The following is a 27,108-nucleotide window of genomic DNA, read 5'->3' on the forward strand; positions in this document are numbered from 1 at the left end:
CAGAAGGCTTTTTTAAGTATTTGAGCAAATCCTCAAAGCCCCACTTGAATTACCAGAAACGTATTTTTAAAGTAAGCCCTTATTTTCCTTGGCAAATAAATGTACAAACCCAGAATTCATACCGTTTGCACCTACAAACAGAACCATCTTGCGCAAGTTGAGTTGGTACGAAAACCTACTACGTCACATTCGATCGATTCTATTTGCATTCCGAGATGTGGCAAAGCTTCAACAGTGTTATTTTCAGGCCCTCTATTTTAAAATATAATGTAAATAATACTATTAATTATATTGTGATAACATATGAAACATTCGGGGAAAATCAGTGTCGAGTGAAAATGCATCAATCCAGGACAAGACCAGCACAGACGAGGAAATTATTATCATGACAGTTTTTGCAATTAAAGCCAAGATAAACGGAATGAGTTTTTTTTTTTTTTGTGAATCAATCAAAAATCTTTAGGCAGTTGCAATGGAAAAATATGATGTGCTTAATAAGAATTTCACAGTAGGAGAGCATGTCACAGTAAAAAGTCATTGGGGGAATGTATTTGGAATTGTGAAGCCTCCGTCTGTGATGGAAAATCTTGGATGAATGATTCAAAACATCAAAATGAGATGCAGCTCCAACCACTAGCTTATAAAATTCAGAAGTACAACTGTCCTATTTTATTTCACTAAATTAAAGGCAGAGGTTAAAACATCAGTTTTAGGCAGACGCTCCACATTTAGAGAGTGTCGTTAGCTAGAGTCTCAGTTGAGAGCCAGAATTTGGCGCCGTTCAGGAATTTACTGATGGGGGTCCCGGGCAGATTTCGGCGGCACAGGTTTCCAATGGGTGTAAAAGGAAACGAGGATGTGAGAAAATCTGGTGGTGTTGGGGTGTTGCTCGGAGGGATTGCCCTGAAATACATTCTCCTTTGGTTGGGTGTGGGTTCACATGGGCTGGGAACTGGTGCAGTGCCTGGACTGGGACCTTTATACTGTCGCAGCTGATTCTGCAATGTCTCAATTTCGTCGACCAGCTGGGAGAGTTTGTGGTAGGTGGTGATGGTTCCTCCTTTGGATATGCAGGCCTCGGGAACCCAGCGCAAGAAGTAAAGCCTCCAGAGGGAGACGTGCGAGGGTGAGAACAGGGGGATCAGGAGACCCTTTTGATCCACTGGTCGAGAGAACCATTCTCGGAAGTAGCGCTCGGACGGGCTTTCGACCATGTCTTTCATCGGCGACAAATCGGACTTAAAATCTGACACAAAGGAGCCTTGTCGAGTCAGCGAGCCGTATCCACTCCTCAGTCCGTTGTGAGCAGATGTAGAGGAACCACGCAATGAGGGAGTGTACTTCTGTGACAGATATGAAAAAAATAAAGTACAAAAGTGTTCACTATTAAAGAAATATATATTGAATGCATTAAACAATATCATATTTCTCTGCATTTCTAAATCATAAACATTAAGAATGTGATCCAATGGGGTTCATGGGGTCCGCCAACCTTCTACAATACACTTTGAATTGCCAAGAAATCAGAAAATAAAACCCCCATACATGCACCAACTCCACTTCTCAATCATCTACATTACAGGAAGTATTGCGACAATTACAGCTGAACGTTTGATGTAGCATAGGAAAACTTGACAACAAGCATAGGAATGTGGTCTCACAAGTACTGCATTTGAAGTCTAAGGTTTAACTTGACATTTCACATCAAACAACGATTTCAAACGCATACCTTGGTCCGTCTGAAGGATTTCACCTCTCCATTTTGCACATAGGCTGCTCCCTTTCCCACATACATGGGGTTATTGAAGAGCGTCTGATCTTTAATGGAGAACTGCTGAGACCAATCCCAGACTGGGGGGAAATAAATGGACTGGTCTTCTCCCTGAGGGATGGCTTTAAGCCTGGCAAAATCCTGAGGAATAAAATGTATGATAAACAAAAGTGCTCTACAAATATTGCCCTGGATTTCTCACCCACCATTAATTGCTCTGCTCTCTGCTTGGAGGAATTGAAAATGAAAGTGCTGAAGAGTGGAATCCACATGCTATCACACAAGACAGTCAGGTAGGTCTCGGTGAACTCAAAGGCTGCTGGGTACTGGTTCATCATTTGCCACACACAGTCCAGGAACAGCATGAACAACGGAGACTGAGCAGGAACAGTAAGGGAAAACAATTCAGCGCTGAAGACTTCAGCATCTTTCGGGGCAGTTTCAATCTTATACCTCTCCTCTGTCGTTCTTCTTGAGGTGACTGCATCGATCCAAGAAGCGATGACCTGCCATCACCCATTCCTTTTGCACTAAGCTTTGAAATCCATTTTTGCTTCGGTAATGTGGGTCCAACATGAGCTGCACCAGGGAGGACACCACACAGTTCAGGTCTCTGTCTTCCTCCTCTGCTCAGAAAAAAGAGACAACAATCTTATGTTCAAGTCTTGCCATCGTAACTTGTGCAGCAGAGGGCATATATAAGTATCAGATATCCAAGCGACTCCAACTGTACAATCGATACTGTAAAAGCGAGTGGTCTTCCTGGCAACTCACATTATGTTAAACATTTCGAAATATTTTAGTGTAACAATACTTCAGCAGTGAAAGAAAATCGAAAGGAATGTACCTTGAATGACAACAGAAACATTCTTTCCATCCAGCTGGTAGACGATTTCGGCAGAATGCCTCAAAAACGCACTAGATTGAGCAAAGAGAATCAAAATCAATCAGTCAATATACAAGAGAAATGGTGTGTTTATTCCGAATTTCACAGTGATGACCATTTTCAAAATGAAATGATTTACATACCGAACATACTCCAACCATCTTGAATTTTCAATGGAAGAGAGCCACCTTTCTTCGGACTCTTCAAAAGGATCTGAAACAGAACAGGACAGATGTATGTGACAAATTCTCTCCAAGGGAAGTTGAGTTTCATCTGCATTAACATGTAAACGGCTTGCTTTGTCAAATGACACAAGAAGGTCTTACCTATGACACAGATCTGTCGGATTTTTGAAAAGGAATTCTGAATTTCCTGGATGTTAGGCAGACATTTGTCCAGGTCTGACCTGAAGACCTCGCTTTGCATTGGGTGGCTTTTTTCGATGGCACCGAAGATTCTAAACAGTCACCAAACACAAAAGGAGCTATGATATAAACAAAAGTCACATCACAAGTCCCTTTCAACACCTTATTAATTTATGGAATATATATGTTTTTTATCTCATGTGTCTTCTCCTACTTTATCTGGAGGATTAATCAAATGAACCCTTTCACACCAACACAGTTCGAGAAGCCAGACCGTTAGCGATTCTCAGAACCCTGATTCTTTCTATCGAAACAGCCGACGTTCATACAAAATTAAGCAGAACTAAAGGAGGGCACTAAAAAGCATCACTCAGGTGGTAGGAAAGAACACATGGGTGAAATGACAAGTCACTCTGATATTCTGAAAAGGTTTGTTGCCGTACTGGCACTGTGTTCATCCAACAATCAAGCGAGCAATGACTTTTGATGACTATGAGACAGAAAATAATCATGTTCGATGCATCTGGTGGCAACAAGTGCAAGTGTAGAATTTCCAGCACTTCTTTAACTTCCTTCTCATTTTGTGAACAGAGAATGCACATCCACCGATGATGTCACAGTTTGCAAATTCAAACCGAGCAGCGAAACAACTTTACAGGTTCTGAACCAGTTCTTTTCCCTGTCTGAACACGCCGGCCAGTTCATAATTGCTTTCAGCAACCAGAACCAGCATGATGATGTGTCGGTGTGAAAAGGGCTCAACAAGGAACCCAAACACTAAAAATCTTATTAGCTTGTCTTCGCAGATAACCATGTATGTGTGTTCAATACAGAACAGAAAATAAAGATTAACGTAGTTGAAGAAGCCATTGTAGCTGCTGTCTTTGTCAAAACAATGTCACTGGCTATTCTCAGTGCTCTTTAGACACCTTTGATATTCAATCCAAAAGCCACATTTGCAGGCCTCAATTCTAGGAAGCAGCACTGTGAAATAACACACAATAATCAACTACTTACGCATATGCATATGTTAGTTGGACTCATTATATGTTGAGGCATTAGTTAAGAAAATATTTCACTACCTTATATCAATCTTCCGTTGATGCAGTGGATCACTGATATTGGCCATGCGGACGAGAGCACTTCCATTTGGGTGATTCCAGCACCAGAGCTACACAGATGGAGAAAGCTGGAGTTAGTTTGACCAAATGGGATGCCATCAAAAATGACAGCTAAAAAAAAAAACACAGCTTAAATACGTTCTTACAGGAATGCGATTATCGTAGAAGCAAATGGATAACTGTTTCAAATCTTGATCGGCCAGAGAAACTGGAACGACGATATATTCTGGAAGACTGGAAAACAATCAACAGAAACTGTGTTAGAAAAATAAGAGCATGCATTCATATTATAAACAAGAGTTTCTATTATTTGAATCACAACTTTATTATATTATACATCTGTGCTAATGACCACTGCACAATGACAGTTTTCTATTTCAGCGTGAATGACCACACAATCAATTCTTTGACATCCAAAATGATGTCATGTGAGCTTGAGTGAATGGTACAAACGCTTGCTTGTAACACTGAGGCTGTCGTGACAGAAAGACAAACACTGTCTTGCCAGTACACAAACAAGTAAAATTTTAAGTAGAAAGTGCTAAAGCTGAAAGGAAAGGGTGAGTTCAAACCTTGGGCAAACAGCATAAATCTCGTTGATGGAACAGACCCTCCACTCCGAGGCACCTGTCCTCTTGACCTCTCGATCCAAGTCTGACGGACGGTCAAACATGGTCGCCTGTAATCGTCGTGGTGGACCGGCGCCATTGACTCGCTCGGCTGAAATAACAAAAACAGGCTGGAGTAAGTTCAGCAAGCTAGGAATTCCTGAAAAGGCTCTATGTTTTTCAGAAATGTATGAGTCACGATGGAATTATGAACATGTTTTCTGGTTATGGTTACCACCCAAGAACCATTGACTCATGTGAGGGCATTTGATGCAGGGAGGTCACAGAAATCATTTGGAATTCAATGTCTTGTAATTATGGCAAAACATTTTTTTTTAAATGGGTGAACACAGCACAAGCTACATGTCCAGTTTATATTCACACGAACAAAGATTGTATGGCCAGAACAGGTAGCTCAATGTGGTGCAAAAAAAACCTGCCAGGCCATTTAAGTCAATTATCTTGTTGACATTTTTTGTGGGAAGAAAAATTGTGCATTTTTTGTTAATTCAATAATATAAAGTCAATCAATCATATACCGAGATTGTAAACAAGAGATGACAAGTTTTGAAAATAAGTTGATCAATCATTTAAAATAGAATACATTTGGAAGTACCTTTGCCTTCATGGTACCGCCTCCCTTGATACTCAAAACCAAACAGTAGTTGAAGATCTGCTGGGTGGGAGTAGTGAGCAATAGCAAGGCAAACCTTGTAAAAGAAACGGGGGTAAAGAAAAACATTTTAACACAAAGAGAATGTTTCATTAATCTCCACCCAATCAAACCAGGTTCAAGCACAGAAACCTCAGGCCTTGTCTTTTAACATACTGATGTGAAATCAAGGGAAAACTGGGAGAGCAAATGTACTGCAGACTGAGCTCAGGGTGGTACAAAGTGAGCCATTCAACAGAGAAGCTGTGAAAAACAGAAGGACATCCAACAAAACTGTACGCATTTAGTGAGTGTGGAAAAGGCAGCACCCAGCTCTGTAATTTGCCATAGCAAAATAAGCTATTACCGGCTGGCCTAATTCCATATGTCACAAAGTAAAAAGGAAGCTGATCCCCGTTTTAGATTTACACTGTAATTACAACACTGCACCCATAAATAGGTTCAACCCCAGCAAGCCCTGGCAGACGTGTCCCTAGCAGAATAGCCATGTTCCCTTCCTGCGCAAAACAACGTTACACGAGCCTTATAAACCTGCACAAAAACTGCTACCAGACGACACGGGCGGAGACCAGTAAATGACTCCAGTTGAGCACACATCAATGGCAAAATGAAGATGAAGTAGCTCAACAGCAACACTGTCTAACATCTGGAGCAAGACCACCTACTGAGAGTTCCAAGTGGAAATGTGCTTTAGATGGTACTCATAAGAAAATTCCAATGTTGGTGGTCAAATCATTTTCTTCCTTGAATTGAAGGCAAAGATATAAGATATATATATATATATGTGAATTGCATCTCCATTTTACACATTTTAGCCCAAACATAAATGTGCATGAAGTGGTCTTCCAAACATTTTTCCACAGCTACACACAGACCTAGACAGCAACAGTCTTTTAAAACCAGTCAGCTTTCATACTGCAGTCATGTGTTTTATGAGTGGCCTATTTCTTTTGCTACTTTCTTTACTTAGATGTAGGTGGAAAAACCAGTTCTCTTACTCATTTTCTTCCTCTTTTTCACTTTCTTTAAGTCAGCATGTGTCTGAGGCAGATATTTTGGAAGTCTGCATGACAACAATAAGGATGTGGCAAGACAGACACACCATCAAAATACCTCTTTTCATTTAACTAATACAACAGTCTAAACCGTTTCAAATATAGAAATTACAGTGCTGATAACCATTGTCATTCATAGGCATACTTCATTTCTTTAGCAGGTCAGAGACAAATGTGACAAGTAACACTGGGTGGTTTTTTTTGACTCAAAGACAACAACCATTTAATTCCTGGAAAAACCTGAGTGACACGTACAAGCTCTAGGGTGCTTCCAAATTAAGCGTCAGGATGTCAGTTGTCCTGTGTTCAAAACAGCTTTTGATCAACCATAATATCTAATTTATCCAATTATTCTTGAGCCTCCTAACCCCATTACACATACTAGCGGTGTATCTTATCCAGTTTTGCACCCAAAGGCCTGGAAAAGGTCAAACTACAATGTTGTCAACCTACTCATCCTGCCGGTTTCAACAACTTATAATGTGTAGAGTAATGAGGATTACTGTAACCAAAACCAAAGTGTCAGTTCCTCAAAAGGTGTTACTGACCTTTTTAGCACTCTCGGGCCCAGCCTCATCGAAGCAGAACCTGATGATCCGCAAATCTTTGCAATATAGTAGAAGCTCAGTGGGGTTGAACTTGAGCTTTTGGTTGGAGCCCAATGCTTTCTTCTTCCCTTTGGTATCATTCACTGAGAAAGAAAATCTTATTAAATACAAGCAAGATAAAAAAAACATGGAACATCTACTAGTTACGATATTATGAACCATAATAATTTGTAGCTTGTATACACACCTTGTCCAATACCGAAATATGCTCTGGTATGTTAAATTTTCACCAATAAGAATTTGAATTCCACCCCCAAAACAAAAATCAATGCAGAGCACATAAATAATATTCATATATTCATTCAAATACTATCCAACTCCAAACAAGCAGTTAAATATTTTCTATCTAATTAAATGTAATTTTCATTTAATTAGAGAGTAAAAACAACCTAAATGTATTTATCCATGCCTTGTAAACCCATCAACTTAAAATGCCATGGAAAATCTTTCACCATATTTAAGATACATATGGCGTTAGGAAGGCTCAAAAGCAGAACCGGAAATGGCAAAAAAGGACCAGCAAACAGACAGATGGGCATTAAACAAGCTCAGGAGTTGATAGTCTCTATCGGAATCCGAAACTATATGGCAAGAAAAATAAGGCTGGCTGTAAAGGACAAACAGAGGGGTGGTCAAACAGAAGGACGGCCAAACGGACACATAAACATAAAGATAGACAGATGGACAAATGGACAAACATCAAATAATGGTGCATTGCATGCAGGTTATTTACCTGTGACCACATGATCTAAACATGTCAGAGGGATATCATGCTCTCCAAGAAGCAAGTGAGACAACTGGTTCTTCTGTGGTGAAAACAAACAACAAACAGATGAGTGTTTGTGACACACAAACATGCAAAACCAGCAAGAAACAGAAGATTTAGCCGATGAGTTTCTGTGAACAATAATGTCGACACAGCAGGTTAATATCAGTGCTGCAATCTGCAGCGGGAAATGACGTCGGCCCTCTCACTTCTCTTGAACATTCGTGACCATGCAGAGCAGGAATGCAAGTTTCCCTTCCTTTATTCTCAACCAGCATTGTACATATTTTGTGTGCTGATATGACCTAAAATGTAAGTGATTTGGGCTGAATAGCATCTGCATTTTATAAACTCTTGTTTATAAAATTCTGTACAAGATTGCAACATTGTATTCTAATGTTGGACTTCATTTCGATAATCTCTTTCTACACACATACCTGTGTAGTTGGTGCTTCTTGTGGGATGAAAGACACCTTAAAGTTGGTACATATCAACTTCCCCCAGAGGTCGTCTTTACTACCGTCATTGCTGATGCATTTCCTCACAAAGTTCACCTCATTGACAACAATCTCTCCTGCAAACAAAATGAACATGTCAGTAAATCCCTATCTTTGTTGAAGGGCCGACATGATTGATAAAAAGACAATACAAATAAAGGCATGTAATTACTGTCTAATGCTCCAGAGTACTTTGAAAATTCTGTGCAGTTGTGATGCTGTCAATCATTCAAATGAACAAAGACAGATACATTTACATTTAGATAAACATGTTATCCAAAAATAAAATCACTAAACAAAATAAAATGCTAAATACATTTTTTTAATTTACATGACAATTATATTGAAAACAAACTAATGCAATGTCCTGTCCATAACTATCTAAAGACGGTCTCACTCAGTGTTGCCACAAAGAATGCAGTGGTTGTTCCTTTTGTCATTTCGCCGATACATTTCACTAAGAAGGAAATGAATGCCAATACAAGTTTCACTAGCCTTCCATGATTGGTCAGTAATCAAAAAAGCCTAAGCAATCTAAAGCCAGCAACTTGTCAAGCAGGATGTTCTGTGGTTTCCTTTGTTCAGTGCCCATTCCCTTTTAAGGCTAGGCCACACAGGACATGTTTGTATCATCCCAATTTAAAAAAAAAGAGAATGATAGCAGGTTTAATTATTTATTATTTGTTGAAATCAACATTTTAGCAACAGCTGACAAGTGAACAGTGTGAGTAGCTGTGCCACATGCCAGTCACATGAGATACTTTATACATGTCTGCTCACAACTTAAGTTTATGAGTAACGTGACCTTTGACCTGCTACAGGATCACAAAACGATTAGATGCAAAGACAAGAATGTGGCTGTAAAAAAGCTTCTCCACAGATATTCTAATTGAGGCGTTAACAGGGAGGAGTCACTTCAAAGCTTTTCCCAGAGCATGACAGCAAGTTGAAAACAGGGAAGCTGTGGCTTTCTACTCTCACTTCTGACAAAGTCTGTATAGACGCCAAGAGCCGAGCTTGAGGTCGCACTACAGCAAAAAAAATCTATTTCTGATTGAAGATTATGAAAGAAGCATTTAAAGAATTGCAAAAAAATGTTTTAAAAAATGACAAATGATATTTACACACGTCCAAACATCAGATTAACCACTAGATGGTTGGACTCCAGGCCGAGTGGCATATGTGGTTCGCTGAATATTCACAGAAACTATGACACTCAAATGTACATGTATCATTTAGCTGTCACACTTGCCTTTACCTAAACTGCTGTGACTACACTCAAACACAAACTGCATTCACTGTCATATGGACCTCAAATCGAATGCACAAATCGGATCCACTACTAAGTTCTTTGCAATAATAATCAGTCCCAATCACCTTCAAGAAACATTTCAAAACAAAATGTTGACAGAGGTTTTCCATGGCTGAATAACCGGTGAGACCAGTCTGATAAAACTATGCTTGTGAGAAAAGTATTACCAGAGCAGATGAAACACTTCCTAAATGCATGTTTTGCAACATCACTGGGTGAAACCACACATGCAAAGTGTGAAGGCCAGATCTCTGCTGCGTTTGCTGGTGAAGACAGTGGTCTGTACTACTTGATATAAATACAATGAAATTGATAGAAGATGACAGCGCTACCTGGAAGTAAACGAGGCTCCAACTTTTTAATCGGGGGGTCAATGGTTTTCACATCGTTCTGTGGGGGAAAATAAGTAATGTTAAACAACAACCACTCAGACAGTTAATGAATAATGGCATTGATGTTGCAAGGCAGAGTTGACTTTTTAAGTTGTTAACAAAAGGAAACATAGGTTACGAGGGAACAGCAAATAAATGTGGTTTTCTTCACACTATCTGGAAATAAGGACGTTATGATGCCTTCTGTGACTCACAGTGCTGTAACTGGTTTTCAAATGATTACGACACAAGCACAGTGGTGAAAAGCCTGTTGTGGTCATTGTGGAAAGACAATATACCACAGTAGGGAACTACTAACACTCACTTCATCCCACACAAGCTTCCAACTGAGCAGGGCTTTCTGTAAGTGATTTCTATATCACACACACTCAACACAGCATCCTTGTTTTGATCACCTGTCCCGCCAAATATAGCAAACACTATAGTCCAATACCGTGCAACTCAGTGTGTCACATGTCCAATTGCAAAGAACGAAGAAAAAATACGGCTTGTCTGAGCTTGAATGCGTTCAAAGGTTTACAGCACATTTCTGCTGATATGAAGTAACAGGTCTGAAAAAAAAAGAATGTTACAGTTAATGATGGTACTTGACTTAGCATGTTGTCTGTGGTCAATAGTTTTGCAGGGTCCTTTTTTGGAGTATTTGTAAGCAAGGTGCTGCAGGTGTGTTTTGTCTTGTTACTGTCAAACCCATTGCAGTCTGGAGGACTTTTTTTTTTACCTACTTCTATAAATGACTAGAGTATTTAATAAATATAGTAATATTTGGTCTATATAAGGGACATCAAAGTTGATTTATCAATAACTATAAATGCTTTATGACTAAATGATAACTTGTGGATGTTTTCATTCTGAACAAGAATATATCAACATGAAACAATGTGGCTTCAATGCACACTTTCGTGCATCACAATTAGTAGAACCTTTTATGGTCATATTAACTTGAATCTTGTATCTCCAACATAACGCCTACATTACATGAAGATACAACCCACTATTTGTATCCAAATGTAACCCAAAAAGTTTCTGCCTATCATTACATCTCACATGAAGACATTTGTAAAGTACTCAGAAACATCTTCATTTATGACTTCACTCCCTTTTCATTGTGTCCAACTGTGACTTGGAACCTTAGTCATCTTGCCAGAAGATGGACATGTTTTTCTGTTATGTTGAGATAACACAGCACATGTTAGGAAATCACCATTTGTAGAGTATTTTGTCAGGGAAGAATATCCATCTATCCTGTCTGCCTTTCCAATCATGTATGTATGTATAAACATAAAAAAGCCTCTACTAGTGCAGAAACCTTCTCCAAGTCTCTGGGGGTTACCAGGGCACTCCCAATCTCTCCAACCTGTTCTGGCTGTACCTTCAGGCCTCTAACTTGTGGTCACAAGCTTTGCTACCAAAACAATAGTGACTGGCCTCTCCCTCAGAAACAGGGTGAATAGCTTGCACGTCCGGCAGAATAACATGTGCGAGTAATAATATTTCCAGACAGTTTGACTTGTCATTTTGATGACAAGGGTTAACTTCATGTTTAATGTTCATATCCCCATTCAAGGGACCGGGGATAAACAAGCCACTTTGAATGACGCCATTTATTTCCCGACAGCTCTCTCTTATTCATATTAAATAATACCATATTCTTTGCTACGCAGAAATCGAAAGCTTTTTGTTGAACTGGTTTACACTCTAATGGTGTGGTCTGCTGTCACAATGCTCACACGTCACGTCAGATTTCCTTCCGCGTAATTTCAACAGTTGGACACACGGATTTAAAATGTTAATCCGACACGAAGCTAAACAGAGTTTTGCTGATATCGCTCAGGAGGCGTGTGGTTACCTGCACAGGCGGTAGATAGCTCTTGAAGGTCGGCTTCACGGGTTTGACAGAGAACATTGTTTATGTCCGCCCTATCCTCGATATTCCTAAATGGGTGTCTCCAAAGGCACTTGTTTACAGGCAGACGAAAAATTCAATCGGTCCGGAAGTTGCAGAGAGTCCATACGCCTGTCTGTAAAGCATTAAGACGGTCTTCAAAGGCACTCCTCCATCTCGGTGCGCAGCAGGTTATGCTAAGCTGATCGAAAAGTTGACAGAAGTTAACGACGTTAGCTCGGCTGCGCTAGTTAGCATAAAGTACCTCCAAAAGTTTGTGAGAAGCGTTGTCGGGCGACTGTAACACGACATAAATGATGACGGTTTGCGTCTACATTTTCTTCTCATGCTCCGCGGGCGGACTGTCCATGGGAGACTTCTTCAAAGTACGAACTAATTCAACCAAACGCAGTCACTGACACAGTTGAAAGCTTAGCGGCCATGTTTATAGAGCGCCGAGGTCCCGCCCTACTTCCTGCCGTCACGGCTCAGCCCAGTTTCAGTGTCGAGTCTTCAAACTTGACTTTGAGACGAGTTATGCCACTTCGGATGCTCATCGTTATGTCAATAGAATTGTCATGAGTACCAAAAGCTTTGTTTTTCACTTATTGTAGCCTCCGATCACTATATGCGTGAGTTAGAGGGTCATTTGCGGTATATATATATATATATATATATATATATATATATATATATATATATATATATATATATATATATATATATATATATATATATATATATATATATAGTGTGTGTGTGTTTAATAAAACAACCGTAATGGTCCTGCTTATAAGTTTTAATGTTGACGTCAACAATTGAGTACTGGTAACCTTTCATTTTTAAAACACACTTTTTTCTCTGATGGGTTTTTCCAATATTTTATGTACAACTTCTCACATTTTTAACATCATAACCTTTTCACACTTATTCTGTCTTGGTGCTGATTCATTCCTCTTCTCTCCAGCTCGTAACTCCACCTCTCCAGGTAATCCATTTCATGTTTACACCTGCTACAGATCACTATATACTCAACAAACAGCATGATATACCTTTACAGTTATGCCCACCCAATGTTGAAAGACCTTGAATCCAACTCCAATATTCCAAGCCAAGTGCAGCAATGGTCACATGCTGGCCTCAGTATTTTTTAGCAGTAATTCTTGTCCCTCAAGAACAATAAAATACATGACAAAATAACCTTGTCACTAACTGCCATCATCTACCCCCTCCTCACATCCCTCTATCATCTGGAGAAGGCTGGGAGCATTGTGAAGATTATGTTCTTCTCCAGTGCTTTCAACACCATCAAGGCCACACTGCTGGGGAGCAAGCTAATGCTGGTGTAGACCACCACCTCACAAGCTGGATATTGTACTGTCTGACCAATAGACCCCAGTATGTGAGAACTGTTGGACACACAGCTTTGCAACACGGGGGCGCCGCAGGGCACGGTCCTAGCTCCTTTCCTCTTCAATTCAATTTAATTAACAACGAGTGTCCAGGGATCGGACGCAGGACTGGTGCCTGAGAAACCACCTCCAGATCAACGCGGATAAAACCAAGGAGCTGGTGGTGGATGTCTGGGTGTTTTATCCCAGCTGTGTCCAAAGTATTGGGGTGTGGTCAAAATGTGGCCCATGATCTTGATAATCTTCCGACGGCCTACAGCTCATTTGCTCATCAGCACTGTAGAACCAGATGCTCTAAGTATAATAATAGCTATTAAATCCAGGGCCGCATAGATCGTCTTTTTTTTTTCAATGCTAAAAAAATGGATGTCTTTGATGTTTGTTGCGTATCTTTAATGTCTTTGTTGTCAATAGCTGCTGTGATGCATTGAATTTCCCCACTGTAGGACAAATGAAGGCCATTTAATCTAATCATATGTTTTGGCCATAATTCTATCACCAATATATTCACCTCTTCCAATATTTATATTTATACTGAGAGTCTTTAACCAAATGTAACATTTTTACCGTGTAATGTCACACCTTTTTTCTGTTTTACAATGTTTAAGAAAGCAAATGAAAGACAAAGAGTGTTTTTCTTTGGTCATTCTATTTGATGGTACCTCACATTTTTCACAGTATATAATGAGCCCTTCACGTTTTTATTCATCTCGTGAGCATTCTGTCATCAAAGCCAAACAACTATTCTCAGTCTACCCACTTTAATCTCTATATTCTGCACAAGACACTCTTGGAAGTGCGTGTAAAATCGTTTTTTGTAAGTTTTGCTAAAAAACAAAGTAAACAAACAAGACTGTTGGTTTACCAAATACAATGATTTTTTTTATCAGATAATAAGGATAAGGCGCATAATTTTTGCAATATATTTAATGTTTTCTATTTTAGTCTGGTTTAACCACCAGAGGACGCCAAATTACTTCGACAGAATCCACCTCACATACACAGGTCAATATGATTTGACTGCTGGGATGTTACAATAAGATTATTTGCAAGCATTCACTTAATTATAAAAAAATATTTGTTCTTTTATAATTGATGGCGTACACGATGTTTAATGCGAACGCACACGTGCAATTTGACCTCACTGAATTCCCGCGTCAGTAGAAGTGAAGTCAATGTCTTTACTGGATATTGATTCCAGATTAATAATAAGATTAAAAACAAGTATTAGATTCTATGTTTTCGCTGTGTTGGGATTTGCAACTTAACGACTCCCCAGAACTTGTGAGGGAGTTCCTTGGTCGCGCATGCGCAGGTGCACCTCATGAATAATTGAGCGCGTTCCCCGTCCAGCCTCCGTCGATTGGACCTCTGGCGCTGTTTCCTGTGTTTTGTTTGAGAGCCGTGGCTGTGGGGGCTGCGCTGAGCTGAGGTCGCGGTTCGGATGTGCTGTCAGTGGGATTGTGGATAGAATGGACTGAGGACGCTGAAGAAACGATCGGGATTATTTCGACTTCTAAACGTGGAGTTACTCCAACTTTAGGTTTCGACTTGTTTCTCGGTGATCTCTCAACTAACATTGGATTCTGGGAAGGGATACGACAACAACTACTCAAGGATGGTGAGTCGGATTTACTTCACTCCGTATCATAACATATTTTGATAATATTTTGTAGATAATAACTCTGGCAAGTTTTAAAGTCCATTCCTATACCGTGGTGAATTATCTTATCAACTTTTTTAGTTTATTTTTTTCTTCACTGTGAGTGATTGATCCCTGTTAATTGTTTTAATCCGGACGCGTAATTTCTATACTAAAATGAAATACGCATTCAGAGCTGAAGGAAGCGCTCATTAGGATGGAATGTCACTCCAGCAGGCGATGCATCTCTTTAAAAACCGGTTTGTCCTGGAGTCGGGCCGCCACCATGTGTCAGGTGTATTGTGTGCGCGTGCTTCACCTGAGCTCCATGTTGTCAGTAGTGTTTGCTTGAACATGACACGGGGACAGGTTTTTCCTGGTGACTAGGTGCCATCCGTTCTGCAGACACACCTGAGTCATGAAGTGGCCTTCACTAAGTCGTTTTGATAACATCTTCTTCTGCTTCATTCGAATGAAGTCACGCAAAGCAGATGCAAACTTGCTCCATAGCTCATTTTAGATTTCAGCGCTAAGCACTCGCTGGATGGCAAGTAACTCTTTTAATCTAAAAATGGCTTGAAATTCATCTTCTACTTCCTGTTGGGGGTCACTGTGGAACTTTAATGTCACATTTTAATCCAGAAAAAAGTGTGCTACCTGTTAGATTAGATTAGATTAAAGTTAAATATTCTATGGCTTGTTCCGACACACAATATCTTCATTTTCCTGTCACCAAAAAAACAGCAAAGCTGCTAAATAACTGCAACCACTTGTTACCTTCCCATCACTGAACGGCTTGTTAACCTGACTCACATTACTGGAGGCACAGAGCAGTGTGTCTGGTGTCATTTAGGAGAAATCTTTCAGAGCGCTCAGCCAGGATGTTCAGGCATCCTCTGCACTCTGATAATGGCTTACTGTGAACCGCAGTAGCTTACATTACTGACCAAAATGGTGTCATTTTTTGATATATTGATGGATTAACTCTGTGAATTTAAGTGAATTTAACGCTACTTGGCTACAGTCATGTAACTAACTCCATTGTTGCTTTTTTGTCATTGACACTTAGAATAAACAAGGTGGGGTTTTTTTCATACACAACACCCTTCAGTCCAAACAAGGGCCCCACCGTCTCTTCTCTTGGTGGCGGCTGGTGACCGGTTACCTGCCACAGTAGTTCTACACAAGTATACCATTGGTACAACTTCTGTGGTGAAACCAGTGACTTTACATGGCGATTTTACTCCTTGAGAAATAAGAAAGCAGCTTCTATTCACATTCACGTTTTAGGTCGGAAAAAGATTCCTCAGGTCAATCATCATTCCAGCTCGAGTTGAGAAAACAAGTCTGATTGTCATTCCGAACGTCTGGATTAGCAGACAGCGGTGCTGCTCGCTGGCTCCTTCTCGGCCAGATGCTGAGCAGAATGTTGGTGATCCAGCAGCTGGTTTACATTAGCTTCTCCTACAGGGAGGTGTGTTCTGACTAACCCCCCTCTCCATTCATTTCAAAGCTGCTGCTCCATTTTCAGACGCATCACTGCTGCAGAGATTTGCTGAGGAATTCAAGTCGTTCTCTCTCAAAACAGGACAAACACCCATTCGGTGGACCTGGAGAACTCGTTAGGCTTGTTGCCGCCGCTCGCTCGGTTCACACACGCACTCGGCTTGATGACTTCCATACGTCTTGAGTTATAAAGCTGCAGCTATGTTTTGACTGTTCTGACTGACAATAATTCATCCTGGACAGTTTTCAGCTGAGATTGTGTCAGTCATTTCAATGTGATCCTCCTTTTATTGTTTCACTTTATTTTATTGCTCTCCCAGTGTCAGAAGGTCTCAAAGGATCTCAGACAAAACGTGTCCACCTATTTTCATGACATGCTGTGCACCAAAAACCTGGCAGAAGTGGTCATTACTATAATATCTAAGTTTAACCACCAGCCTCCTGTTTTTTACTCTGATGTAACCGTGGGCTCTGGAAGTGGTGGAGGACACTCAGCTGTTTTCTTTTCTCTGACTCAGTGTGTTTACTGCATCCTTCTGCACAAATGCCTCCATATGAGTACCAGGCAGACCTGTTGGTGCCCAGGCCACCGTGAATAAAAGGAGAAGCATTTTTGACACTGTTGTTCAGTAGCGAAGCATCCAGAAGCTCAGTGGCCGGAGTGTTGTGCTGATCATTGGGTCTCTTTTTGTTGGGGCTTCAATTATGCAGCTGCATTAGTTGATCTGTTCTGAAGCGAATCTCATGAGGGTGTTTTATGCCAGTTGCGCGGGCAAAACGTGGCCCATGATCTTGATGATTTTCCTATAATAATAGCTATTAAATCTAGAGTTACACTGATCAATCTGCCGGCCTATATGGGCAGCTATGACGCCATTTTAAAACAAATGCTGATGCTTGGTGGACGTCCTTGATGTTTGTTGTGTATCTTTAATGTCTTTGGTATGTGTCAGTATCTTTGTTGTCAATAGCCGCTGGTTGGTTGCTCTGCGCTGTACATAAAAAAGCAAGTGCAAAATTGACGTTTGCTTCTGCCATAGGTTTGCGTGAACAGAGGGACCCAAGTGGACAGGTGAAGGTGGATTTGAAGTACTTGGGCTCAACTGTTCAGGGCAATGGAGAGTGTGAGAAAGAGCTGAAGAAGTGGGTGCAGGATGGAATCATTGGAGAAAAGTGTCGGGTGTGATGTGTGACAAAAGGGTGTTGGCAAGGTTGAAAGGGAAAGTGTCCAAAAGGGTGGTGAGGCCAGCAATGTTGTATGGTTTGGAAACAGTGGCACTGAGGAAAAGACAGGAGGCAGAGCTGGAGGTAGCAGAGATGAAGATGCTGAGCTTCTCTCAGGGAGTGAGCAGGATTGATAGGATCAGGAAAGTAGATCAGAGTGCTCAGGTGTTTAGGAGACAAAGTCAGAGAGGCTAGATGGAGATGGTGTGGACATGTACAGAGGAGAGAGAGAGCCAGTCCATTGGTAGATGAAGATGTGGAGGTTGGAAGTGCCAGGCAGAAGGTGGAGAGGAAGGCCAAAGAGGAGATTGATGGAGGTGGTGAAGGAGGACATGAGGTTTGTAGGTTTGAGAGAAGAGGAAGCAGAGGACAGGGTGAGATGGAGGAAGATAATGTGCTGTGACCACCCCTGAAAGAAAAAGTAGAAGAAGCATCTGCCATAGGTTTTACTTGCAGGATGAGCAGGTAAATTGAGTAGATTTAGTGATATCAACATAATGAACGTTTATATCTCGATCAGGGTTTCTGCTACATGTAAACACAGCCCTGGCTTAAAGAAGAGCCACCACACCTTCAGAAAAATGGTTGCTTTTTACCGGTGAAATCTCAAGTAATTGAAAAAATTTAAATCAAGTGAAAACCTCAAAAGAAATGGATAACACATAGCGCATCATGGAGGTGGACATGATGATGGTGGTTTAAATAGAAAAATGCTCAAAGAAACCTTATAATGACTGAAATCTGTAGCTTGCAGAACGCAAGTCGGACAATTGGATTCGATTGGAGAGAGATTTACTTAAGTAAAAGTCAAAAGATACCCTTCTGCTCCCTTGTATCTTATCAGTCATTCTCTATCATGATTGACTGTGTTCTGTGTTCAGTGACACAATAATTATGATATAGTGTTGATTTTATGATGTCTTTAAGGTTCCCATCTCAATATTGATATAACAATGTGTCTTTCAGCCCTGAGTGTTACCCCCTCCTTAAGGCTGTCTAGTTAGTTGAGACTCTTTGTGTTTGGGATTCCAACTTCCTTCAGTGCTTCAGACGAAGACTGAAATCACTGTAGTGGTTATTTCTCTATTGAAATTAAAGTACATTGGGTGTTTCAGTTGAGACCATGTTGATCATCCTTCTTCTGTGAAGTGAGCAGCAGACGAGAAGTGTTTAACTTGTTTCTTTCACATGGGCTTCATCTTTCTTAAATATAGCACCACATTGTGTCATCTACCGAAACTTCCCTGCCCACGACCAATCATAAGGTCTGATTCTGCTCCTACATCCCATTTCTCTGTTCCATCTTTGAATGCTTCCTGTCAGAGAGGCTGTTTTTAGTGATTGAATAAGTGACTAACCTCTGACTCTTCTTGGCCTGTTCTGCCTGTTGGAGATGGAGATGAAGCCTGTTTATCAATATTGTTATATACATACATTGTCAGTTCAGCACCGCTTAGTCCTGTACAGGGTTGCGGGGAGTGCTATCCCAGGGGTCATTGGGCGAGAGGCAGGAATACACCCTGGACAGGTCACCTGTCCATCGCAGGGTATATACACCATTCACACACACGCGCACCTATAGGCAACTTTAGAGTGTCCAGTTAACCTAGTGAGCATGTCTTTGGGAGGAAACCAGAGTACCTGGAGAAAACCCACTCAGGCACAGGGAGAACATGCTAACCCCACCCAAAAAGGTCCAGAGCTGGATTCAAACCCAAAACCGTCTTGCTGTGAGGCAGCAGTGCTAACAATTGCTCCGCTGTGCCGTCCCTATTATTATTATTATTATTATATTTTTTCACCATGTTTTCCTCTCGTAGTCCAAAACCGCAGAAAGTTTAATTGACAACTCTATATCAGTGCAAGTGTGTGTTTTAGACCCCAAGTGGTACTCGAGCACCAGCACTCTTTTTCCTTGCATGACAAAAGTGCCCCATTTTTTTCTTGATTCTAAAAAGTTACTCTCTCATCATTTTCACGTATTAAATAAAGCAATGCCAGGTTGGACGTGTACCGTCAACCTTTTGCTCTCCGCTGCCAAGTGATAACCACCACTGACAAGACGCATGCAAATGAGCTCTACACATTGCACATGGATAATATATACATGTAGGTTGAAAAAGACAGACTGAAGTATTTCAGCGACAACAACAATAATAACATGTTTGCAATGTGTCTTTTTTTCTAGCATGAGCACCAGCCTCCCAAATGTCTGTGCATGCGCCTCTGCATGCATATATTGACAAAGCTGTTGGGAGGAACTTTGTTTTCTGTGTTATATAGTTGTGAGTGTGGGTTGTTGGGTGTATTTTTAGCAGGGTGTGTTTGCTACGTTGTTGAGTCTCGTGCTTTGCTGTGTTGAGTTCATTGATGTTAATAGTTGCTGTGATGGCTTATTGGTCTATCCACATCTGATCAGCAGCAGAAAATGAATTAATCTTTCAGTCTTGAATTAGTGAAGGGTTTCATTCATTACTCAAGAAGAGTTACAAATGTCTCACCACTGCAAGGGTTTACTCACCCACAACTGAAGCGACAATGAAACGGGATTTGTGGCGTATACCACCCAAGCCACATCATCTTTGATATCATATTTTATTTGAAATTTAAAGGTTTGTTTGTGTAATTCAAGATATCATTAAACAAAATCACGGTGTTCAGCCGACGGTTTTCAACACATCTTGGATCAGTTTGCTCTAAATTGTGTCGTCTTACTTTGGGCGTGACTGTGTGGAGGTATTGTTACACACTCGCGGCTTATGTTACCAAATCTTAATCCATTACTATTACTTCACCTCTTCATAAAGACCAAGGTCGGGAGAAAATCAGGACTAGGGATCCGATTACATCTTGTCTGCTACAGTTCATGTATGAAAAGTTACAGTATTGAAAGACCTGGTGCAGATGGATTCAAAGGGGCATGGTGATGTTTCATTGAAGCGAGTTGAGGGTCAGTAACATCACTGCCTTGTTTTGATTGATTCAGCATGTACAGTTTGTAGAGATGCTGCTGATTGTTTGATGATTTTTAAATATTTTCTGGCTGAAAGGTTTCACAGTACTGGTTGCGTGTGCGTTCAGTGGTCTGGAAAGATAACCGGATTTGACGGAACGAAGTCCAAATTACAATACAGCTTAGTGACAATGGTGTAATTATGCAACATATATTTATCCACTAGACACAACCTTCTAAACTAGACAAGGACACTATTATCAATTTTATTGTCATTAAAAACATGAAACTGTGTTAAATATGTTAATAGTTAAAATTAATAAATGAAATAAAATACACAAAAATAATGCTAAAATGTATGAATATAAATAAGTAATGCAAAACAGAAATTATGATTCATATGTTTACATTTAGAAACCAATTAATGAATTTAATGATAAAGAATAATAAAAAAAATTATATACTAAACCTAAATCATGAATCACCAAAAGCTTCACCATTTAAATATTACTGTTTTTTTTATTAATAAATATACCGACTGCATTTAAATGTAAAGTAACCGCACAGTGTCTTTGAATCTGTTTTGGTTTCTCAGACTTAAAGACAGGGCTGTTTTGATTAGCCTTCATTTTTATGCTTTTTATGTCCAAAAAATCTCAGTCTTCACTGTAAGTGTTGCCTTGTTAATGAGCTATAGTTCTACATTGGTCATGAAACAGCAGCCTGAACCTCTTCATGCCTGGTTTTTGGGTTAGGGTGGTCAATAAAGCCACGTCCTCAAATAGTTTTGTCAGGTTATATTCAGAGCAGCGAACAGTGATGTTAACATGATCAAAGCGAAACAGAAAGTTAAGATTTTTATTCTTCCCAGCCAATTGTAGCAGAGTCCAGAAGTACAAGATAAGAACAACTGTAACTGCGGCAGCTACATCTATTAGTGACCCTGCGGCCACGAAGGCGGTCAACTGTGCCAAACTGCCATTTGCAACATATGAAAGTTCACACAGATGTAAACCACCAAAAATCTTTGCCCTCAGATCACCGCACCAAATTTGAGCCACAAGAAGAGACTAACCGAGTGAAAGCTGTCCGGAACTGTAGCTGTAGGCGACACCAATGCGAATGGAGTTGGACAAGCAGCTGTGTTCTGTCGTCGAAAACTGCAGTTTTCAGCTGCGTGTAGCACACCTGGACCCCAGATACTCATTCCCTGGACATGTAGTTGATGAAAAGAGGAGCGGTCTGTCAGGTTTTAAGACAACATTCCCGTTTTAAGAAGTGATGAGTGAAGGTTACATTGTGGGTTTAATCGGTTCATTGTTCAATAAAAAAATGTTATGTTAAACATGTATTGATTTTTGCTTTAAAAGTTGCAATGTTTTTATACAGTCTTGTTGAGTATTATTGTTATTTAATAAGCTTGTGTAATTTATTTGAAAGAGTAGTGAGTTTTGTGTGTATTTTAGTTGGCAAAAATCAATATCGGCTGTTTTTTGCTGATTTAGTATCAGCCCTAGAAATGACCCCTTCTTCGTTGCACATCCATCCATCCATGCGCTGGCTGTTAGTCATTACACTGCCACCAGGGTCGTGTCTTTAGAAAACATCCAGTTGCTCATTAACCTGACCTACGGCAGGGGATGTTGGAGGTTTGATTTGGCCTTATTTGTCACTGAGTATCTTGGATTTATGATTCCTTCACATTCCCTGATGGAAATGGTTTGGCAGCTTTGTGTTTCGTTCCAAATCAGAACGCCTCACTCTGCTACAGCAGCGATTGACTGTGCATTTAGGTTTGCATGTCGTCATTCTGCTTGTTTCTAAGCTTCTTGCTGAATCGTTTATACTGTCTTCTTGTTATATTTCCAGATGTCCACATGGATGGGAATTAGTTCACATGTTCTACCTAAGGTCCAGTCATAGAGCGTACAGTGCAAAACCCTGTAAAGCAAGAAAAAAGGAAGAAATGGGTTGGGGGGTGAAAGCGCTGCTCATGATACTGAATAGAACCCAGCCATTTCCTGAACCCGGAGCCAACCCTGCTCAGCATTCTCCATATATGGTCATGGTATTTGCATGAAGGGAAATCCTGAGCTTATGGATTTGGGGTTGGTGTTGAAATTCCTTAAACTTCTGGTAAAACATCTGGTAGCGCCGTTTCTGAGTCAGAATAATGAAATGGATTTTGTTCACTCAAGCTATTTAAGTGATGTCATGTATTTGGAGCAGACTTCTGTTGATGAGTGACTCAGACGCTTCCATGGTGATTGTGTTGTCACCACAGACTGAAATCTCCTGAGCATGTGTGTTCTTATGTGAGCACCGTGATGGCCGCAACATAATCTCATCACCAGGGAACAATAATGACAATAATAATAAATGATTCAGCATTATTAATGCTATTTTATTGTTTATTTTCAATGCTAATATGATGTGTAAATATTTAGTTTGTGTGTTGATTTTGTGGCTTTGTGCACTGGTGGAGTTTCTGCCCAGCTGGATATGATGGAGAGAGTTGTTTTTGATGTGTACATCTGAACATCATTGTTCATTTGTTGATAAAGACCATTTAAAAACAACTGAAGAGTCCTTCACAAATATGATAAATACCATAAAAACAAATCGGAAACCACAAAATATCAGATAGCAGAAAGAAAATGGACAAACGCTGCAGATATTTTCCAGTCTGATGAGGAAGGGGGAGTTCCAAAGCCTCAGGCTCATAAGCTTGACTATTGACAGAAGGATCTCCAGTGACATCTGAGAAGCAAACCTCAGGGTTCCAGCGATATCCAGTGCTTTGAATCGATCAATCATTTACACGCACAAATGCGCACACACGTATGTGTTGATCTCTTTGTGGGGACATTGTGAGGTTTCTCATTGCTATAATGCCCTTAACTTAACCATGCAAAATAAATGGCTCACCTCAACCAGGAGTCTGAACCAAACCCAAGTCTGATTATAATGACCCAGTTATTTTGAAGTCTCCATCCTCAAATTGAGGCTTAACCTCTTGGCATCTGGCAAAATGGTCCCCACAAGCATAGTGTCTTGTCAAGATTTGGTCCCCCACAAGGGAGAAGTAACTAGGACACATGCACACCTATGAACTAATGTTGGCACACAGCAAGAACTATGCTCCGACATCATCTCAACCAGGAAGTTAATATGAAAAATGGAGAAGAAATATAAGACAGTCAAGGCACATTAACTTCATCAATAAATAAAGCTGTTCTGATGAAAGGGAGACTTGAGGATTTGTCTGAAGACATGCACAGAAATCTTTTGCTGGAAAGCCTTTGATGTGTTCTAGCACGATGAACACTGAACAAGCGTCAGTATTAGTTCCCCAAACTGCGGTACTGGCTGGATATTTTACTGCTTTACTTACTTTCACTTACTCTTCTGCCTTTTGTGGCCTGTCACTTGGCGATTGTCTGAACCTGAAATTAAATTGTACCCTATGAGTTTTTCCCGGGTTTGATAGACATGAAGACAAATTCAAATGTTGGTTGGTGAAATAGTATTTTGATCCTCAGCTACCTCCAAGGCATGTTTATAATTGCTGACTCAGCTGTACGTGTGGTTATCTGTCTGTGCCTGCCCTGCGATGGACCAGGACCTGTCCAGGGTGTTGTAAGGTAGCTGGGATCGGCACTGGCACGCCTCACGTTTGTTTTTGGGAATGAAAGTAACACCAATGAGAACTAAGAAATGAGAAGAAATTTGCTAAGATGCCAAGTGTCAAAGTGCCAAAACACTGAGTTTTAAAGCCCAAAACTCTCAAGAGTGTGTGTGAATTTGAAGCCATGCAACTATTTTTTAATCCCTTTAGTTCCACCTTTCTCTTGAAGACCTGCTCAGCAGTCTGCAGAAGATTGTGGTTGGTTTAGGAACCTCCCTGCGATCTGTGTGTGTGTGCTCAGCCCAGTGAGTGACTCCCTTTTTCTGTTGATGTAAGAATATTATCTCAGTACATTTACCTCATTTAACAAGGCCATAGTCAAAACATGTGGAAAAACAACCCTCACATAATTTGACACGTCCATCCTACCCTTTTCCTCCCCTGTTTTAAATCTGCGCATTTTCATTCCTGGCATAGCAGAGAGAGTTTAAATTTAGAGCATTTGCTAGTTTTTACTGAGTGTTTGGGCTGGCCCTATTTCCTCTGATTTTTTTTGTGAAAAAAAAGTTTTTCCTAATGACTGGCAAGTGAAAATAAACACTGATATTGGTGTTGGATTGTGCCGTCAAAATGATTGTTATTTTAAATTTCAAGTTTATATTCTCCTCTATCTTCTATTTAAGGGAGCAGATAAAATACAAATGCAAATAGCTTCAGGCTCAATAGCGTCATCTGAGTTTTTGACACACACCACCACAGTAGACACAAACAGAAGCCTTTTTCAACCTCTTATTTGTTGCGTACAACTTGGTGTGATATATTCCCATTTTATAAGAACTTATTATGACAAATTAACTAATACTATTTATCATTCTGTATAAATTTCCTGAATAGCCCTTGTTCTTTGTGGGTTATTTATTTATTAGTTACGTCTGTTATTATTGTTGATCTGTATTCATTTCTTATTTTATTTTATTTTATTGTTCATTAGAGGACATTATTCCAAAGCACTTTCCTAGTTGGTGGGATCCTCACTGACCATGGCAATAAATCTGATTCAGATTATTTCAAAGCTTCACTTTCAATTTTAAGTAGCCTCTCGAAGTGTTGGTTCAGCTCCCAGACTTCACAGTCACGCTCTACTTGTTGCACGTCAGTAAGAGTTTTGTCCATCCTTGTTGCTAAGGAAGGCCTGAGCCATCTCCTGTTGCCACACCTAGACAGCAGTAGAACATGTTAATGGGTGTGATCTGGTGAATTAATCGAGCTATAATTTGCTGTTTCCCTCCTCAGGAAAAATAGCCACTAAATTGAGCAAAAAAAAAAAAAAAAAAGCTCTTAACATTCCTTGCCAACCAAGCCTGTAAAGTGCTTTAATTCCACTCTTGTAAAGTGTACAATCACCCGGGTGGATATTAAAGGCTCCCTGGTCGGACTTTACATAGAACCCTGAGTTAATTACTAAATGCTCAATGACTGTATGCAGGTTTGCTCCTGCCTGTTGAGTCTCTTCATGTTACCAGTTTGCTTCTCTTTGTACGCTGTAGCACTTAGTTATGAATCGCACCAACATTGAAGATGTGCTGTCAAGAAAGCAATAGCACTCAAAATACCAAATTTAACCACTTCAGACTTGGTGTGTGATATTGTCTTGATACTGTTTTGTATTTTTGTGTGTGTATGTATACATATATATATATATGCACATCTTGCAAAATTCATACAATATACATCATATCAAAAATCTACATCAAAATAAATTCTGAACTCAAGTGGAACGCTCCATAGTGAGCGGAGAGGAAGGCTGATGAAGTTGAATGTCTCATTTACTTCATGACTTTGGTGACATTTTTTGTGACCCAAGTTCACTCATTCGCCTGCTGCGCTTGGCCAGTGAGAGTTTCATTAGACTCGGTGTCCTCCCCCTTCGACACTGTTTGCTCTGCTGCTTCCGTCCTGCGCTCTTCACCGATGACTGTTGCCCTGAATTCTCTGTGGTTCTGACTCGATCCCCTTCCAGGAGAAACAGACTCACTCCTCACAGCACATTGTGACCCTCATCCACAGTAGCCAGACAACTCTGACTCATAGCACATGATAGATGACCTCAGCTCTACTGAGACTCGCTCAGCTCAAGCAAAACAGGAACGTCGGCAGAAGCCAGATCGTTTGGATTTGGACGAGACTTGGGTGGAAGTATCTTGGACAAACACAGTGCGCTTCTGGGAATCTGACTTTGCACTATTTTAAAGCAAACCTGGCTCATCATGCTGCCGACCACACAAATGTGCACCCTTTGAGTTTTTGTTGGAGTGATAATAAGCACTTTCCCGTTTGCCGTTTATTTATATGATTACTTCAACAGTGAGATACAACCACCAGCGTCTTTCATGTGCAGTTTTCTTGGGACTCCACGTTGTTTTAACATTGTATTTTTGCGTTGTTTCAGGGGAGTCGGGGTCACTACCGCTACCACTGGCAGAGCCACAATGTCAGACACAGCGGAGTGGACGACATGGTGCTGCTCACCAAGATCAACGAGGACGCCATCGTCGATAACCTCAAGAAGAGATACATGGATGACTACATCTTTGTATCCTTGCTTCTCAGTCGCACCTCCATGAGGAATTATGGGGCGGCTGCTTTCTGGGAATCGCTGAAAAGCCGTACACAAACTAGAGTTGACGGACCACACACAACTCTGCTGCTTGAATGTTGCATTCCTGCTCACTCAGGTGAAAACTGTAAAAATAAGACACACAACAAACTTTTCACGGCCATGTTAGCGTCGATAGCTGCTGTTT

General features: G+C 40.5%; 2 protein-coding genes across 5 annotated transcripts in view; one reads left to right on the forward strand and one right to left on the reverse strand.

Annotated features, from left to right (window-relative positions):
* Positions 1–654: 654 nt before the first annotated feature.
* Positions 655–12,405, reverse strand: mtmr10 (myotubularin related protein 10). Of its 2 annotated transcripts, none has more exons than XM_053866609.1 (17): positions 12,205–12,405; positions 11,904–12,075; positions 9,995–10,052; positions 8,291–8,427; positions 7,821–7,893; positions 7,028–7,170; positions 5,368–5,461; positions 4,716–4,863; positions 4,290–4,377; positions 4,105–4,193; positions 2,984–3,114; positions 2,801–2,870; positions 2,619–2,689; positions 2,225–2,397; positions 1,978–2,148; positions 1,730–1,912; positions 655–1,343 (listed from the first exon to the last, which is right to left on the reverse strand). In XM_053866609.1, the coding sequence occupies exons 2-17, from the start codon at positions 11,958–11,960 to the stop codon at positions 729–731; spliced, it is 2,301 nt and encodes a 766-aa protein (XP_053722584.1). In that variant the 5' UTR covers positions 11,961–12,075; positions 12,205–12,405; the 3' UTR covers positions 655–728. The 2 variants fall into 2 exon arrangements, with proteins under 2 accessions (XP_053722584.1, XP_053722583.1); XM_053866608.1 differs by having other exon boundaries at positions 11,904–12,141.
* Positions 12,406–14,722: 2,317 nt separating this feature from the next.
* myo1ea (myosin IEa) overlaps positions 14,723–27,108 on the forward strand; it is a 35,015-nt gene continuing 22,629 nt past the window's right edge. For 2 of the 3 annotated variants that reach the window (XM_053864637.1, XM_053864636.1), the window contains exons 1-2: positions 14,723–14,972; positions 26,754–26,897. In XM_053864637.1, the coding sequence (XP_053720612.1) occupies positions 14,970–14,972; positions 26,754–26,897 (147 nt within the window). In that variant the 5' untranslated portion in view covers positions 14,723–14,969. The remainder of the gene's footprint in view (positions 14,973–26,753; positions 26,898–27,108) is intronic. The other variant, XM_053864638.1, reaches the window with a different exon arrangement.

This window comes from Synchiropus splendidus, chromosome 5 (assembly GCF_027744825.2).
Source record: "Synchiropus splendidus isolate RoL2022-P1 chromosome 5, RoL_Sspl_1.0, whole genome shotgun sequence".
In the NCBI taxonomy this organism is placed as follows: Eukaryota; Metazoa; Chordata; class Actinopteri; order Syngnathiformes; family Callionymidae; genus Synchiropus; species Synchiropus splendidus.